The 18,419-nt window shown below is 42.4% G+C and overlaps 1 protein-coding gene across 1 annotated transcript; it reads left to right on the top strand.

Moving 5' to 3' along the window:
* The first annotated feature begins 556 nt into the window (after positions 1 to 556).
* Positions 557 to 18,337, top strand: prpf8 (pre-mRNA processing factor 8). The gene is made up of 43 exons (XM_061046462.1): positions 557 to 717; positions 1,343 to 1,460; positions 1,572 to 1,740; positions 3,171 to 3,335; positions 3,466 to 3,684; positions 3,765 to 3,977; positions 4,216 to 4,341; positions 4,499 to 4,604; positions 4,951 to 5,141; positions 5,266 to 5,385; positions 5,502 to 5,691; positions 5,953 to 6,072; positions 6,254 to 6,388; positions 6,532 to 6,661; positions 6,781 to 6,977; positions 7,363 to 7,569; positions 7,948 to 8,111; positions 8,220 to 8,346; positions 8,686 to 8,878; positions 9,015 to 9,202; positions 9,335 to 9,573; positions 9,673 to 9,819; positions 9,907 to 10,117; positions 10,232 to 10,348; positions 10,448 to 10,695; positions 10,789 to 10,968; positions 11,113 to 11,248; positions 11,611 to 11,780; positions 12,011 to 12,140; positions 12,227 to 12,373; positions 12,509 to 12,669; positions 12,804 to 12,995; positions 13,406 to 13,643; positions 13,812 to 13,940; positions 14,299 to 14,412; positions 14,543 to 14,716; positions 15,205 to 15,398; positions 15,532 to 15,771; positions 15,945 to 16,086; positions 16,199 to 16,339; positions 16,499 to 16,638; positions 17,120 to 17,322; positions 17,708 to 18,337. Exons 2-43 carry the CDS (start codon positions 1,352 to 1,354, stop codon positions 17,860 to 17,862), a joined length of 7,017 nt encoding a protein of 2,338 aa, XP_060902445.1. The 5' UTR covers positions 557 to 717; positions 1,343 to 1,351; the 3' UTR covers positions 17,863 to 18,337.
* The last annotated feature ends 82 nt before the right edge of the window (positions 18,338 to 18,419 follow it).

The raw sequence follows: 18,419 nt of genomic DNA, 5'->3' as shown, positions 1-18,419 counted from the left end.
AAATACAATGTACAACAATACAAATGCTATAAACCAGTTTAAAATAAAGTTTTAAAATACTATTTAAAAGTGGGTACAGCTCTGGCTTGCTTTGAGCATTTCACCTGTTTTGTAAAATATTTTAAGTCAGAGATTAATTTTATTTCAGATGGTAATGTGTTCCAGAGTTTAACCAAACGTAGATCTACGATGTTGTATAATAAATATAAATAACTTCATCTAGTAGTTGATTTTCCATTCAGTGAGGACATTGTTAAGTCTATTAATTATAATTAATTATTATTTTTTATATTATTATATTATTAATATTAAGTCTATATTTTGGACGGTCCTTTATTTTTGGATGTTGAGACCATGCAGTGTACACGCCGACGCTGTAGGGTGCAGTAGTGCCCGGAAAACGTAATCATCCGGGTACTTGAAAAGTGCGCTTGTCCAACGCTTGCGTAGATTTTAACGTAAAGCTCTCCCTGTAAAGCGGCGAGAGGTTCTGATATCCGGCGTACTTGTTGTCTGTGATTTAAACTGAACTGCGCTCATCGTGTGGCCGCCGTCCGTCCGTCGTGCGTGATGCAGTTTTATGAAGACAAGTCAACACACCAGTGAATCAAAAGAGGACAATATTACCCTGAAAGAGAAATGCTCTGATAGCCGACTGTACTTGGAGTAAGACCGTCGTCAGAGTTACGAGATCACCCCGGTAGTGAAGGTAGCGAGGTAAGTGACGTTCACCTGTTTTTGTTACTAAAACACTGAGGTGTTAGCTGCCATGCTAGTTTTAGCAGCTAGCTTTATCCACGCTGGGGCCAAATCAACAGCCGGAATACCTTTTTGTTAAATGAATGTTGTGCAAAGTTTGTGTGGATTTTCCTGTGTAGATAATTTGTAGTTTACACTGCATGTTTTGCCGAGGGAGGTATTAAAGTCAGAATTCTGTTTAATTAAAAGTTTTGCGCAGCGGAACAGTTTTTGCCGCACAGGCAGCCATGTTGTTAAGCTAGATGGCTACCATACTGCTAGTTAATTATTAATAAAGTGATTTTATAACAAATACATTTTCATGTTTTTTATTGTTTCACACAGTTCCAGACTTCTTTTTATTTTATTTATAGAAACACTTAAAATTAATTCTAGGATTTTGCAACAAACCAATCTGATCTTTCCTGGAGTATTAAACGACATAATACTAACAAAGACTTTTATTTATTGTTGTGTTTTCAAGTCTAGATCCCCAGGTTTTTGACAACATTAAACCTTACAATCCAATTCTCAAGTCATTCAAGACGCAACATCCAAAGCAGCTTCTTTTTTTTTCCACATGACCTCTTTTTGTTTTTTGTAGTGAGGCGCCATGGCTGCTACCTTCCCCTACAGAGGGGTTCCTCCTGGGATGCCACCAGGTGTACCCCCTCCTGCGCCTGTCCCAGACTACATGACAGAAGAAAAACTGCAAGAGAAAGGTATATTGTTCTTAGTCAATGTAGCACATTCCTTTTTGTTATCCATAAATTGTATCTTAAACCAACTTTATTAATTTCTCAATATACATTGCACGTCTTTCAACTCTACAGCAAGAAAATGGCAACACTTGCAAGCAAAGCGCTACTCGGAGAAGAGAAAGTTTGGCTTTGTGGATGCTCAGAAGGAAGACATGCCACCTGAGCATGTCCGCAAGATCATCAGGGACCATGGCGACATGACCAACAGAAAGTTTCGTCATGACAAGAGGGTATATCTGGGGTAAGAACAAGTCATGCTTTGGTTAATTACAAAATCTTGGTAAAAGTCAAGTATTTAGTCTAAACCAATAAACATCTTCAGGTTTATTTTGGGTAGAATGTAATGCACATGTTAGCTAAAAACTTACAGCATTTGTGCACAATTTCTTGGTCTCTATAAACACCTTTTAGTTTTTTTGATTAACAATGTTCATCTGTAACTAGTGGTGGGCGATATAACGATCTTGGATAGTGAAGGATTTTAACATGCTGACGATCTGCCAAAGCAGAGAGATCGTAGAACCGGGCTAATGTGTTTATTCAATCATGCTGCAGTTTATGATCCGACACAGACGCGCCTCCCCCCTTCTGCTCTGCCGCGGTGAAAACGAAACTTAAGTCTGCAAAAACAACTCCATCCTGATTATATGCAACGGTTCTGATATTTTTCCAAACCGACACGGCGTGAGCAACAGTTAACTTATCTGCATAGTTTGCACAGCGACACAAGAAACCGTTTAACGAGCCGGAGAGACGTTCACAGTCTGTAGAGAGACAGACAGAGCGGAGCTCAGACAGACAGTGAGTGGCGATATAACCCCGGTGTTTAAAATGGTGCTGTCGGTGTTTTCTGCTCTCTCTCTGTTTTTAAAAGTTACTATCAAACCTTTCCACCCGAAGCTCACCTGTTGTGATTACCGAATTTATAGGGTTTACACTAAACGACGTTACACGTTGTGTGCAGCAGGCAGGTGAGAGTGAGTCGCCATGGTGACTGTCTCTCTGTCAATCAACAAAGTCCTGCCCCCTCTATGAATTAAACTCTTCTGTCGGTAAAACTTACTTTGATCATGTGTCACAGAATGAACACATTCTGTATTATGTTTGATTATATATAAACTAAACTAAAGTTAGTCCAATGATGTCATAAAAAAACAACAAAGGCTGCAGAGCCGATATGAAGCTACAGCTGGAGGAACTCTGCAGAGCTGAATAGAACAGAAACACAAGAACTTGAAGTCTACATGTTTTTAAATGAATGCATCACTGTGTGAAAATGTTCCTGATGAACATAAAAAGAGGACACATAACTAAATCATAATTTCAAAGTGGTGAGGAAAACCTTCAAATTGTGCATAAATATTGATCAAATCGAGGGAAAGACATTTCTGTTGCTAAAGATGTTCTGGGTGAGACCTCCAGTAAGTCCTCCTACAAAGATGTTTTTCAAATAGACTAAATTTGTCTGCACAGTTTTTGTGCATTTAAAAACATTATACAGGGAAATAAGTTTGGTTGAACTGGTCAGTAACTTACAAATTAGTCTAAAGATCAGTATGAAAAAAATCGTGATCGGGATTTTTCCCCCCAAAAAAATCGTGATATGATATTTTTCCCCTATCGCCCACCTCCACCTGTAACACAAACTGTTTCTGTCTTTGCATTATACAGTGCCCTGAAGTACATGCCCCATGCAGTGCTGAAGCTGCTGGAAAACATGCCGATGCCCTGGGAACAGATCAGAGATGTGCCCGTCCTCTACCACATCACTGGGGCTATTTCCTTTGTGAATGAAATCCCTTGGGTCATAGAGCCAGTCTACATTGCTCAGTGGGGGTAAGTAAGACTGTGGTGTCGGTTGATGCTCAGCTATTCACCATGAACTCTTATGGTACCTTGTAAGATATTGTTTACACATGTCATTAGAAAATATTTGACTCACTGGCATCTGCTACAATCCTTCCAGGACCATGTGGATCATGATGCGTCGTGAGAAGCGGGATCGTCGGCACTTCAAGAGGATGCGATTTCCCCCATTTGATGATGAGGAGCCGCCGCTAGACTATGCTGACAACATCCTTGATGTGGAACCACTGGAGGCCATTCAGATGGAGCTGGACACCGAGGAAGACTCCTCATGTGTGGAGTGGTTCTATGAGCACCAGCCCCTCAAAGACACAACTAAGTAAGCTCAGTAAAAATGTACACAATCGCCTGATATAAAGCTAGAAAAATCTAACAATAATTATTTTGTTCCCTTGACAGGTTTGTGAACGGCACCACGTACCGTCGCTGGCAGTTCACACTGCCCATGATGTCAACACTGTACCGCCTGGCCAATCAGCTTTTGACTGACCTTGTGGATTTCAACTACTTTTATCTGTTTGACCTCAAGGCCTTCTTTACTTCAAAGGCCTTAAATATGGCCATCCCAGGGGGGCCAAAGTTTGAGCCGCTGGTCAGGGACATCAACCTTCAGTAAGGACATGAGGATTTCAAAATATTCTGTTTTTTTTAAGCAACATAGCATGGACCATCACTTGCATGCTCATAGATGTTAATCATTTTCTTTATTTTTTCTTTATTTTCACTATTGGAATATGCATGTTTCTTGTCATTGTTAAAATAAATCCCTGTCTTACCCACCATCAAAACATGGCCGAATAGAGGCTGAATGATTTTTGTCTTGGCTGATCAGTGTCTGTGTCACCTGCAGGGATGAAGACTGGAACGAGTTCAATGACATCAACAAGATCATCATTCGTCAGCCAATCAGAACGGAGTACAAAATCGCCTTCCCATACCTGTACAACAACTTGCCACATCATGTTCACCTCACCTGGTAGGACATTAACTGTTAAATTAACCAACGAGAAAATAGCTCAGATGTATCTCATCTGGAATGACACTTCTCTTCTTCACTTATGCAGTCACTTAATTTGCTTTGATATCTCTTACATTGGTTGTAAGACATTAGACTGATGACTTTACCCCTACAGGTATCACACACCTAATGTGGTGTTTATCAAGACTGAGGATCCAGATCTCCCAGCGTTCTACTTTGACCCGCTGATCAACCCCATTTCACACAGACACTCTGTCAAGGTAAGAGCAGAGAATTTAGCCGATTAGCAACCTTTTTACATTTTCCTGTAAGTTAAAGATAAATGTCATTCTCTCACGAGAGAATGTTTGAAGTCCTCTTACAAAGGCGCACTTGCATTGGTCTGCTTGCCTGTGCGTAAGAACTGGAGGTAAATTAAAATGAATGGTGACTTACTTATTGCTGGCTGCATGTGCAGTTAGCCCTTCACCAATCAGACATTTCTTTGATAATTATACAGACTTCAGAGTTTATATTGTTTGGGATTAAATTCCAGCAACCATGAAATGAAATGTGATCAATACATTAGCTTTTTTTAACATCTTGTAATTTCCTCCACTTGCTCAGAGTCAGGAGCCTCTACCAGATGATGACGAGGAGTTTGAGCTGCCCGAGTACGTGGAACCCTTCCTCAAAGAGACCCCGCTCTACACAGACCACACAGCTAATGGCATCGCTCTGCTGTGGGCGCCACGGCCATTCAACCTCCGATCCGGGCGCACAAGACGCGCCATTGATATCCCACTGATCAAAAACTGGTGAGAAAACTAGCAACCTGTTTGATTGACAAAAAAACGTTTAAACTTTACCTCTAGACAAAAATGGGTCAGCTTTGTGCACGTATTTAAACATCATGTTAAAATGTATGGTTACCATCTTCAGGTACCGGGAGCACTGCCCTGCAGGACAGCCAGTGAAAGTACGTGTGTCATACCAGAAACTGCTCAAGTACTATGTACTCAACGCCCTCAAACACAGACCACCAAAGGCCCAAAAGAAGAGGTGAGCATCAACTGAAAATCAATTTCCCATTTAACTGCCTGTGTATTGAATAACACCTTTTGCCCATAAATCACTTTTTTTTTTTTTTGTAAAGTTCTGCCTTTGCTGTTTTTCAGGTATCTGTTCCGCTCCTTCAAGGCCACCAAGTTCTTCCAGTCCACCAAGCTGGACTGGGTCGAGGTGGGTCTGCAGGTGTGCAGACAGGGCTACAACATGCTCAATCTGCTCATCCACCGTAAGAACCTCAACTACCTGCATCTTGACTACAACTTCAACCTGAAACCTGTCAAGACGCTGACCACAAAGGTAAAATCAAGGCGTGTAGTCGTCTTTAGCATATTATCGTGCCTAAATAACCAAGAGCAGGGATTTGAATCTTCTAGGTTTTCCAAAGTGAAGATGTGTCCTGTGTGAATCATGGATATACATGAAAACTATTTTTTTTCCACGCCAATCACATCCTTGCAAGAATGGCATACATAAAGTGTTGATTTAAACCTACAATAGTTCCATTTGAGGTTTTACAGAAACAGTACCTACTATTGTGTTCTTGTTTCTGTTCCTAAGGAGCGAAAGAAGTCCAGATTCGGCAATGCCTTCCATCTGTGCAGAGAGGTGCTGCGTCTCAGCAAGCTGGTGGTGGACAGTCACGTTCAGTACAGGCTGGGAAATGTGGACGCCTTCCAGGTTTGTTGATCAACAATTTTGCACAGGATGTAAGACAAATATCAGACTTTGTCTGACAATTAAGCCATGTCAGTCAATCACTAGTCCCAGCTTTATCTGGGTTTCATCTTAGTCGTTGTTAAAGAATAATTAAGTTATTTTAAACTTGACTAACTCCATATTTTTTGCCTCGCCATTGTAGTTGTCTGATGGGCTGCAGTACATCTTTGCTCATGTGGGCCAGCTGACAGGCATGTACCGCTACAAGTACAAGTTGATGCGACAGATCCGAATGTGCAAAGATCTGAAGCATCTCATCTACTACCGCTTCAACACTGTAAGTAAACATGCAGTGTGTATGATGTTTGTGTATTTTTTTGGGGTATTTATGGTCATTTTTGTTTGTTTTCTGAAAACTGTTATGTGTAGAATGATGCACTAGTGCTCCACTTGTTTTATAATTATTATTTTTTTTATCAGGGTCCTGTGGGTAAGGGTCCAGGTTGTGGCTTCTGGGCTCCTGGCTGGAGAGTGTGGCTGTTCTTCATGAGGGGGATCACTCCGCTGTTGGAGAGGTGGCTGGGAAATCTGCTGGCCAGGCAGTTTGAAGGTATGCAAATACACATCTTTTACTGGTGGCCTCTGTTTTTTTTTCCATTAAGAAATGTTTGTGGTTAGTGTTACCCAAAACTGTAGAGTTTAACAACAACTATTTTCTTGCTCCAACAGGACGTCACTCCAAAGGCGTTGCCAAGACGGTTACCAAACAGCGCGTGGAGTCTCACTTTGACCTGGAGCTGCGTGCTGCTGTGATGCACGACATCTTGGACATGATGCCTGAGGGTATCAAACAGAACAAGGCCAGAACCATCCTGCAGCACCTCAGTGAGTCCTGGAGGTGCTGGAAGGCCAACATCCCTTGGAAGGTCAGTGAGCTACAGAGATGACACCGACTGTGACTGAGGTGGATGTGAGGGAGAGGGTTCTGTTAGTGAAGGACAAGGATTAATCACAAAATCCTTAAAGCACTGCTGTTCCAGCGCTCTAACTGTAATGTGCCTAAGACAGCTTGTCATGTTGTATTATGGTCCGTTGTTCTCTGCCTTGGCCTTACATAATGCTGACACTGGGGACACCTCACCCTGATATGTCTTGGACTATATATCCGCTCTTGTTATAAATATATATTTTTTTTTCATATACAAGACTTGTACTGGAAAAATATCCTTTCAGATACAACAGCAAAAAGTGAAAATGTTCTATGCATGTTTCTGGTCATTGTTTTCCAAACCCTATTCCCTATCATTGCAGGTGCCTGGTCTGCCCACGCCCATTGAGAACATGATCCTGCGCTATGTGAAGGCCAAAGCTGACTGGTGGACCAACACCGCCCACTACAACCGTGAGCGAATTCGCCGTGGAGCCACAGTGGACAAGACGGTGTGCAAGAAGAACCTGGGAAGACTGACCCGTCTGTACCTGAAGGCTGAGCAGGAGAGACAGCACAACTACCTGAAGGTAATACTAGTACTAATACAAAAAATCTGTTAATTTTGTAGATTTCAGAGCACACTTAATATTGATAAACAGTTTGCAATGGTTACTTAATTGAATAGAAAACACTGAATTACTAAAAGTCCTCTTACAAAGGCGCACTTGCATTGGTCTGCTTGCCTGTGCGTAAGAACTGGAGGAATAATAAATGAATGGTGACTCTTTTATCACTGGCTGCGGATGCAGTTGGTCACTCACCAATCAGACATTTATTCTTATAGTTGAAACTATGCTTGTACTGTTGAACGTTAACATTGATCATTGAGCTATGCTAATAGCGCACATCCAGGCTTTTTTAAACCTCCGGACATCTCTAAAGAAGTGTTGTTTGTCTGTATACAGGATGGACCCTACATCACAGCTGAGGAGGCGGTCGCCATTTACACCACCACCGTTCACTGGCTGGAGAGTCGTCGATTCTCTCCCATCCCTTTCCCTCCACTGTCCTACAAACACGACACCAAGCTGCTCATCCTGGCATTAGAAAGGCTCAAGGAGGCATACAGGTAATGGCTACTTAAACCACGTAATCGGCATATGTTTTTTTCAAGTCAAGATAAATCTCCAAACTACTTTCACCTCTACATCAATCATTTCTGTCTCTGTTCCTCCAGTGTGAAGTCTCGTCTGAACCAGAGTCAGAGGGAGGAGCTGGGGCTGATCGAGCAGGCGTACGACAATCCTCACGAGGCCTTGTCCAGGATCAAACGTCACCTTCTCACTCAGAGAGCGTTCAAAGAGGTCAGGACCAAGATGTGCAAATACAAACATGGATAGTATCTTTTGGGGCAAAGCAGTGGCATACAGTACACTTTTCTTTTACTGTCTGTAGTGCAACATAGGATTTCTTGGTCATGCATGAACCTCTTTCCTGAATAGAGTTTGAATAAACGAGTTGCAAGTAAGAAAAAGTTACTTAGAAATTGACTTGAGGCCTTAGAATCTATGCCAACAATCTGCAGGAAATACATAATAAACTGATATCACATCCTTTGTTATCCTTGATTGGGCTACTTTAAACAGTTTTTTTTAAACCTGTCACATTGGACTCCAGTCTCTGAACTACTTTGTCTTTCTCAGGTGGGAATCGAGTTCATGGACTTGTACAGTCACCTTGTGCCTGTGTATGATGTGGAGCCCCTGGAGAAGATCACTGATGCCTACCTGGACCAGTACCTGTGGTACGAGGCAGACAAGAGACGCCTGTTCCCACCCTGGATCAAACCTGCCGACACTGAACCCCCACCTCTGCTGGTCTACAAGTGGTGTCAAGGTCAGGCTCTGCTCAGTAATGACTCAATACCGATAGGAAAGAATTGAACTGTTTGTTTAAATACACATCCCATCTGTGACTCCTCCCTGAACATGTGTCAAATGATATCTGAAGGCCTGTTGTTGATTCTCCCCAGGTATCAACAACCTGCAGGACGTGTGGGAGACTGCTGAGGGGGAGTGTAACGTGATGCTGGAGTCTCGCTATGAGAAGATGTACGAGAAGATTGATCTGACGCTGCTCAACAGGCTGCTGCGACTCATTGTTGACCACAACATCGCTGATTACATGACCGCCAAGAACAACGTGGTTATCAACTACAAGGTAAAGACGCTGGTTCTTTTCTCTCTACATAATAAGGACACTTACTTGTTGTTCTCATTTAAGGCCTTTCTTGCTTGATTTCATCTAAAACAGTTTCTTTTTTATTTTTCTGTCCATCTCTTACGATTTTAGGATATGAACCACACCAACTCCTATGGCATCATCAGGGGGCTCCAGTTTGCCTCATTCATAGTTCAGTACTACGGCCTGGTGATGGACCTGCTGGTGCTCGGCCTGCACCGTGCCAGCGAGATGGCCGGACCACCTCAGATGCCCAACGACTTCCTGAGTTTCCAAGACACAGCCACAGAGAGCGCTCACCCGATCAGACTGTACTGCCGCTACATCGACCGCATCCACATCTTCTTCAGGTGGGATTCAATCAACACAATGAGAACACTTTCTGTCTGTAAAATCTTCAATGTTTGGGGATAAATTGTAACTCATTTGGAATCTCAATTGGCTTTCAGGTTTTCTGCTGACGAAGCCAGGGATCTGATCCAGAGGTACCTTACAGAGCACCCAGACCCCAACAACGAGAACATTGTGGGCTATAACAACAAGAAGTGCTGGCCCCGTGATGCTCGCATGAGACTGATGAAGCACGATGTCAACCTGTGAGTTCCAATTGACTATTTTGTTAAACTTGTCACACCAGAATTAGAGATCAATATCCATAACGTTTCTCATCTTACTTTTTCCAGTGGACGTGCTGTGTTCTGGGACATCAAGAACCGCCTGCCCAGATCGGTGACCACAGTTCAGTGGGAGAACAGCTTTGTTTCAGTGTACAGCAAAGACAACCCTAACCTGCTGTTCAACATGTGCGGCTTTGAGTGCCGCATCCTGCCTAAATGTCGCACCAGCTATGAGGAGTTCACTCACAAGGACGGTGTGTGGAACCTGCAGAACGAGGTGAGGAAGTGATGCACAAAATTAGCAACTCCTCCTCCCACTCTTACTCCTCCTTTTTAAAATAGTTAGGATTGCATTCCCATTTTAAAGTTCTGGTATTGTTTTTGTTTGTAGGTTACCAAAGAGAGGACAGCCCAGTGTTTCCTGCGTGTGGACGATGAATCCATGCAGCGTTTCCACAACAGAGTGCGTCAGATTCTGATGGCTTCTGGATCAACCACATTCACAAAGGTCAGCAGATCATTCCCAAAAACCAGAGCTGTAACATGTTGTATTAAAAAAGATGACAGTTTGGAATAATTACTGTACATGTCTCATCTCTTTCTTCAGATTGTGAACAAATGGAACACGGCTCTGATCGGTCTGATGACATACTTCCGCGAGGCCGTGGTGAACACACAAGAGCTCCTGGACCTGCTGGTGAAGTGTGAGAACAAGATCCAGACCCGTATCAAGATCGGCCTGAACTCCAAAATGCCGAGCCGTTTCCCCCCTGTGGTCTTCTACACTCCCAAAGAGTTGGGCGGCCTTGGCATGCTGTCCATGGGCCATGTGCTCATCCCACAGTCAGACCTGCGGTAAGTCTGCACGCAGCCTGCTGATGTCTCGATGACTAGTTAGTATTCGATTATTTTAGCAACTGGGCTTTAATTCTTCTTCCACTCCACCAGGTGGTCCAAGCAGACAGATGTGGGTATCACCCACTTCAGGTCTGGAATGAGCCACGAAGAAGACCAGCTGATTCCTAACCTGTATCGTTACATTCAGCCATGGGAGAGCGAGTTCATTGACTCCCAAAGAGTGTGGGCTGAATATGCTCTCAAAAGACAGGAGGCCATCGCCCAGAACAGGTACTTTCCTTCTCTACTACAATATTTATTAGAGAAATCACCATCCAAATACTAGATTTGTTAGAACCTGTTACTCTTAAATTTGTTTGTTGTTAACGTTGCCTCTTTGCAGCTCAGTTTTTCAGTGTGTATTTTGTGTTTCAGACGTCTGACCCTTGAAGATTTGGAGGATTCTTGGGACAGAGGAATCCCCCGTATTAACACACTTTTCCAGAAGGACAGACACACACTGGCATATGACAAAGGCTGGCGAGTCAGGACCGATTTCAAACAGTATCAGGTTTGTTTAAATCACCAATAAGTTGCAAAGTATGCAAATTAATAGGTACCACATTATTATATTAATAAAGTGTCTCGTCTAGGTATTATGATTATCGACAGTTTAACCAAAGAAGATTAAAAGTCTAAAGTCTCGCTTGTGCTCCTTCGAGATCCCGTGAGAATTTTACCGAACAAAACTATAAAAGGTTTGGCCTGGAAATGAGGCCAAAGGAAAAATGTGATTTGAGCAAAAACAAACTTAACTTACTTTCTCAGCCTCACATGGACCAGAGATTTTACCTTAACATTAAAAAAAACTGAATTTACATTTGTCACATACGTGCGTATATATTTTAATGGCTCTCTCTTGGTTGGTTGTAGGTGTTGAAGCAGAATCCATTCTGGTGGACCCACCAGAGGCACGATGGTAAATTGTGGAACCTGAACAACTACCGCACAGACATGATCCAGGCTCTCGGCGGTGTGGAGGGCATCCTGGAACACACACTCTTCAAAGGCACTTACTTCCCCACCTGGGAGGGTCTCTTCTGGTGAGAGCACTTTGAGAATAAGACCACTTGTGTGCATTTCAGGTCATTTAAAGCTCAAACCATGTTTTGGTGAACAATGTATATTGGAAATGCATTGTGTGTTTGATTTGTATGTTTCCTCTGAGCATTCATAAGGGAAGTCCACGATATCGAACAAGTTGAAGATCAGTTGAACCAGACTTTTTGTCCTTGTAAAAAGTATTAATTGCCTTACTTTCTGTGCTGTATAGGGAAAAGGCCAGTGGCTTTGAGGAGTCCATGAAATGGAAGAAGCTGACCAATGCCCAGAGGTCTGGTCTGAACCAAATCCCCAACCGTCGCTTCACACTGTGGTGGTCCCCCACCATCAACAGAGCAAACGTCAGTATAACTCCTCCTTTATTTTAATTTGGATAATCCTGATTTTGAATGTCTTCTTGAGCTCAATTTATTTTTCTATCTTTTAGGTGTACGTGGGTTTCCAGGTGCAGCTTGACTTGACCGGAATCTTTATGCATGGCAAGATCCCCACACTGAAGATCTCCCTCATTCAGATCTTTAGGGCTCACTTGTGGCAGAAGATTCATGAGAGCGTTGTCATGGATCTCTGTCAGGTGTGTTTAATGTTTGTTGTGTTATTACCTTGTTACAAGACAAACTTCTTACACAGCAAAACAGCAGAATAATTATAGGGATGTTAAAATGGCCTGTTACCTGATTTATTATTGACTTTTCTGTTTTGTGTTCAGGTGTTTGATCAGGAGCTGGACGCTCTGGAGATTGAGACGGTACAGAAGGAAACCATCCACCCCAGGAAGTCCTACAAGATGAACTCGTCTTGTGCAGACATCCTCCTATTTGCATCGTACAAATGGAACGTCTCTCGACCATCTCTGCTTGCGGACTCAAAGTATGACTTCTGAAGCTTTATTTGATTCATGTGTTGACACTTTCAGAGAGAACATTGTTAGAAAAATTCATCTTACATTGAAAATGGAATGTTTAAAAAAGGTCCTTCATCTCTTCTGCTCTCATTTAAAACAGGGATGTGATGGACAGCACCACCACACAGAAGTACTGGATCGACATTCAGCTGCGCTGGGGTGACTATGACTCCCATGACATCGAGCGCTACGCCAGAGCCAAGTTCCTGGATTACACCACCGACAACATGAGTATCTATCCCTCACCAACAGGGGTGCTCATTGCTATTGACCTGGCTTACAATCTCCACAGGTTAGATTTTTAAAAATATAAACTTATGAGCAATGTGATGGCAGATATTAGTTTATTTTTGTAGAAGAGGTGTAACAAAGAAGCATTGAGTGTTTTGTTGTCTTCCTGTTAAGAGTGTGCTCCAGTGTTAGAAAGTGTTGAAAACAGTCTAGCAAATGCTCGACAACACTCTAGATTTTGGCATCTACTTGTTTATGTCACGAGTACACTCTGCAATTAGCCATGAAGTCTTATCACCAGTTTCCTAACTTGTTTAACTGTTGCAGAGAGAAAAGTAAATGTCAGTCACGTCAGCTCGGATTAGAGTCTTTGGAATTCACAAAGGAGTCACAAAGTAAACATTGATGAAAAACAAAACAAAAAAATCAGGTCAGTATTTAACTCTGTGTATCTTTTTTTTTCCTCCATAGTGGCTATGGTAACTGGTTCCCTGGAAGTAAGCCACTGATCCAGCAGGCCATGGCCAAAATCATGAAGGCCAACCCCGCCCTGTATGTGCTCAGGGAGCGCATCCGCAAAGGTCTGCAGCTGTACTCTTCAGAGCCCACGGAGCCCTACCTATCCTCACAGAACTACGGTGAACTCTTCTCCAACCAGATCATCTGGTTTGTAGATGACACCAATGTGTACCGAGTCACCATCCACAAGGTGCGAACTGGCATTTATTATTTTTTTATCCTCAGTAAGAATTTGATTAAGGGTCATTGTCTGGTAAAGGGGCATGATTTGTAAGTGTCTATGGAAGTTGCTTTTGAGAAGGAATATAAACTGAAAGTACTTTTTTAATTTAGTCACACATATTCTCTATCTCATCAGACCTTTGAGGGTAACTTGACCACAAAGCCCATCAATGGAGCCATCTTCATCTTCAACCCCAGGACCGGTCAGCTCTTCCTCAAGATCATTCACACTTCTGTGTGGGCTGGACAGAAACGTCTGGGACAGGTGCGGTCCTGCTCGAACACTGCTCACTTTTACATTTTTTGTTGACTAACTCTGACTCGGAGTATGATACAGATGAGAGCCTATCAACATCATTACATTTTATACTCAGTCTTTTTTCGTATCATATTTGTTTTGCTCCTTTCTGCACGTTCAAAAATGAATTGAAGTAAATCAAAAAATATCATTGCCAGAGTGAATGACAAACTGTCTTATATAATCACAACGTTGGAAAAAGAAGGGCAACAATAGAAGACATCAGATGGTGCCTAGGTTAATCTATGTTTACTTTTTAAATGACCTCATAGATATGTCTTTCCAACTCTGAAGTTGAACTTTATTCCTAAATGTATCATTGTAGCTGGCAAAGTGGAAGACAGCTGAAGAAGTGGCTGCCCTGATTCGCTCCCTCCCTGTGGAAGAACAGCCGAAACAGATCATTGTAACCAGGAAGGGCATGCTGGATCCTCTTGAGGTGAGCCTCCTTCGTGTTTATTACTTACATGATAATTAGAAGCCTTGAAGGATTATCTGAGTGGAATATCTATCATTTCAATACTCTGTCCAAAAGGTTTTAATTTTGATTTTTTTTTTTTTCTGTGCAGGTCCACTTGCTCGACTTCCCTAACATTGTGATCAAAGGCTCTGAGCTGCAGCTGCCGTTCCAGGCCTGTCTGAAGGTGGAGAAGTTTGGAGACCTTATCTTGAAGGCCACAGAGCCTCAGATGGTGCTGTTCAACCTCTACGACGACTGGCTCAAGACCATCTCATCTTACACAGTGAGTTACATGCCTCACAACAAGAGCATTGCACCAGGATTAAGTGGCTCTTGTAAAGTTAATGGTATATAACTTTTCTAGTCTTTTGACTAGCCAAAGCAGTTTTTACAATGCAGGTGACACCCACCAATTCACTCCAAATTTACTCACTGATGGCAGAGGCAGCTCTGTAAAGTGTCCATCAGTATTCACTAATCCATTCATACACATTCTCACGCCCCTGAAGCAAGCAGGAGCAATTTTGGGACTCAAAGTTCCTCCTGAACTCAAAAGGACATTTTGGACTTAAGGAGTTGGGGGGGATATTGAATCCCCGTCCCTCCAGTTAAGAGACTCTACCACAGCCTTTAACAGCAGTTGTTGTGGAAGTCTTGCATACAGGGGCTGATACAAGCTGATTTTCCAACATTAGTTTACTTTTATTTTAAGTGACATCTTATTCCTCTGTGTGTAAATAGTTTCTGTCCTGTTGTCTGCTTTATCTCTAGGCCTTCTCCCGACTCATCCTGATCCTCAGAGCGCTTCACGTCAACAACGACCGTGCCAAGGTGATCCTGAAACCTGACAAAACCACCATCACTGAGCCCCATCACATCTGGCCCACGCTCACTGACGAGGAATGGATAAAGGTGGAAGTGCAGCTCAAAGACCTCATTCTGGCAGATTACGGAAAAAAGAACAAGTGAGTAGATGTGAATTGACTCTATTTTTGCTTCAAGACAATATTTTTCCTACAAATTTCCTGCCCCTAAAGTAATGGAATGAAACCAAACCACTTGCATTAAAAAGTCATCGCTTCTCTTTTCTTCATCCAGTGTGAACGTGGCTTCACTCACGCAGTCTGAGATTCGTGACATCATCCTCGGTATGGAGATCTCGGCTCCGTCACAGCAGCGTCAGCAGATCGCAGAGATTGAGAAGCAGACCAAAGAGCAGTCACAGCTCACAGCCACGCAGACGAGAACTGTCAACAAGCACGGCGACGAGATCATCACCTCCACCACCTCCAACTACGAGACCCAGACCTTCTCTTCCAAGACCGAGTGGAGAGTCAGGTATGCAGACAGTTTCAGACTTTGTGTGAATGCATTTTTACACCCAGTAATGATTAAATGAGACATAACGAAAATACTTGCACACACCGTCTTTAAGGTAGATGAATGTCTCTGCATACTATTTTGTCTCTTATCTTTATTGGCTTTAATGTTCCTTTTTCTTCACCTGTCAGGGCCATATCTGCTGCCAACCTCCATCTCCGAACAAACCACATCTACGTGTCCTCTGATGACATCAAAGAGACGGGCTACACCTACATCCTGCCCAAAAATGTCCTCAAGAAGTTTATCTGTATCTCAGATCTGCGAGCACAGGTATGCAGGGCATTCCGAGTACTGCAGTTTATATATAAGAGCTATTTTCTTTCTATTACTTACTGCTCTCTCAAATCGTGTTAACAACAAATGATGCACTGTTTTGTTCCAGATTGCAGGCTACCTGTATGGCACCAGCCCACCAGACAACCCCCAGGTGAAGGAGATCCGTTGTATCGTCATGGTGCCACAGTGGGGGACTCACCAGACTGTCCACCTGCCCAACCAGCTTCCTGGTCATGAATACCTTAAAGTAAGACCCGCATGCCGTTTCACACTGATCCTCCTCATTTGTACCATTTAATGGCCACTTCATAGTTGCACTGTATTTTTCTTCTTTCTTTTTTTTTACATTTAGAACAACCTTTTTTGTTTTCCTTGCAGTTCTTTAAAAATGTTTTTCTTTAAACAGGAAATGGAGCCTCTTGGCTGGATCCACACTCAACCTAATGAGTCGCCTCAGCTGTCCCCGCAGGACGTCACCACCCATGCCAAGGTCATGGCTGACAATCCTTCTTGGGATGGAGAGAAGACCATCATCATCACTTGCAGGTATGTTTCATAAAAAGACTCCTGCTCTCTTACATAACAGGTTTTGTGCTTCTGCAAAAAGTATATTCAGATTTTGATTAAGTCAATACTTGTAATACAATATCTGTGAACTGGTTCTCGACTAGTTTCAATATCTTAACACTTTACCCAGTCAGCTATTAAGAAATGTCTACTACTTATAAAGAATCATAATTCAAATACTTCTTTACACTTAAATTGTCTTGATAGCTGCATTGTTGCCCTTTAATGCCGGAAGTGTAGCACTAATGGCTGATATATAAATCTGGACACATTTGACAAGCAGTAGACTGAGAAGTTGATTTTCCGATGCTTAACTTTGAGAATCTTTTAACTGTTAACACATTTAAACAAAAAAACTACCGTCCATTAAGTTGTCTTACTTTTTAAGATAATGACTGATGCAATAATAAATGATTTGATAATGTCAGTTTTATTGAAAGCACTTCTTCCTTTTTTCCAGCTTCACCCCCGGCTCATGCACACTCACGGCCTACAAGCTAACACCCAGCGGTTATGAGTGGGGTCGACAAAACACAGACAAGGGAAACAACCCTAAAGGCTACCTGCCGTCCCACTATGAGAGAGTGCAGATGCTGCTGTCTGATCGCTTCCTGGGCTTCTTCATGGTGCCTGGCCAGGTGTCCTGGAACTACAACTTCATGGGTCAGTAGATACTGCATATTATGCCCACTGTTGTTTCTCTCTGTGACAGCACTCTGTGCTATGTATTGATATTTCCACTCTGCTGCTGTGTCTGTTTGATTTTTCTTGGTAGTTGTGCTTCACAACTCAAAATCTATCTACTTATTGGAATGCAAATAGCTTTTTCTTTTAGGATAGGATAGGATAGGATAGGATAATACTTTATTGATCCCCAGAGGGGAAATTTGGGCGTTGCAACAGCACAGACCAGAATTTTTTTTCACAGACAAGACATTTTGCTCATAAATCAGGTTGTAGTCATTTAAATAATATGAGCAATGTTTCTTTAAGCCCCAATTGTTGAGTTACAACTATTTTAAAACCATTTTGTTTTCTTTTCTTACAGGTGTGCGCCATGACCCCAACATGAAGTATGACCTACAACTCGCCAACCCCAAGGAGTTCTACCATGAAGTCCACCGGCCCTCGCACTTCCTGAACTTTGCCTCGCTGCAAGAGGGGGAGATCTACAATGCAGACCGGGAGGACATGTATGCCTGAGAGCAGACGCTCTGCCCTCGACACATTTGATAGACAGCTCTGTCAGAATCATGTGGAGCCAGTCAAGACCAGCCCTTGTAATATTTCTATTGAAGACATGTAATGTGATGTTTTTGGATTTTTAATGTAAAGGCTCTTGGAAATTTTTAGGAGTGTCGATGTTTTCTTTCTTTTTTTGATATTTTCTACGGATGTTTTGTTTCCCTGTTAGTAAAGTACAGCTTCATCAGTTCTGTGGCTTCTGGCACATCCAAGCTTATGTCCATATGTGTGTAGTTTCAGTACACAAACTTCAGTGTAATGTTCGATTAGGGAATTTGTTTCAAACGGGTAAAGATGTACTTCCCCATAGCCTTTTTCAGAAATGAAATTGAAAGTTGTATTTCCAAACCAGTACGCTCTTTTACTGTTTACTGTACATCCCATGACATTGTAGCTTGGCTTTAAATAAACGTCACCATTTCTATAAACAAAATTGTCATGTGATGAGTGTCATCTGCAGTATTGAATTTGTATTGAGAAAAGACACATTTCTTGTTTGTTTCTTTTACTGTACA

This window comes from Labrus mixtus, chromosome 9 (assembly GCF_963584025.1).
Source record: "Labrus mixtus chromosome 9, fLabMix1.1, whole genome shotgun sequence".
Lineage (NCBI taxonomy): Eukaryota > Metazoa > Chordata > Actinopteri > Labriformes > Labridae > Labrus > Labrus mixtus.
Note: the sequence above shows the minus strand (reverse complement) of the source record. Positions and strands in the feature narration are given on the sequence as shown.

What these genes read in the sequence shown, in the direction of transcription:
- prpf8 (XM_061046462.1), top strand. Translation starts at nt 1,352, where the DNA reads ATGGCTGCTACCTTCCCCTACAGAGGGGTTCCTCCTGGGATGCCACCA. An exon ending in TCTCTGCTTGCGGACTCAAA is followed by an intron (nt 12,670 to 12,803) that starts GTATGACTTCTG and finishes CATTTAAAACAG; the next exon opens with GGATGTGATGGACAGCACCA. An exon ending in ACCGAGTCACCATCCACAAG is followed by an intron (nt 13,644 to 13,811) that starts GTGCGAACTGGC and finishes CTATCTCATCAG; the next exon opens with ACCTTTGAGGGTAACTTGAC.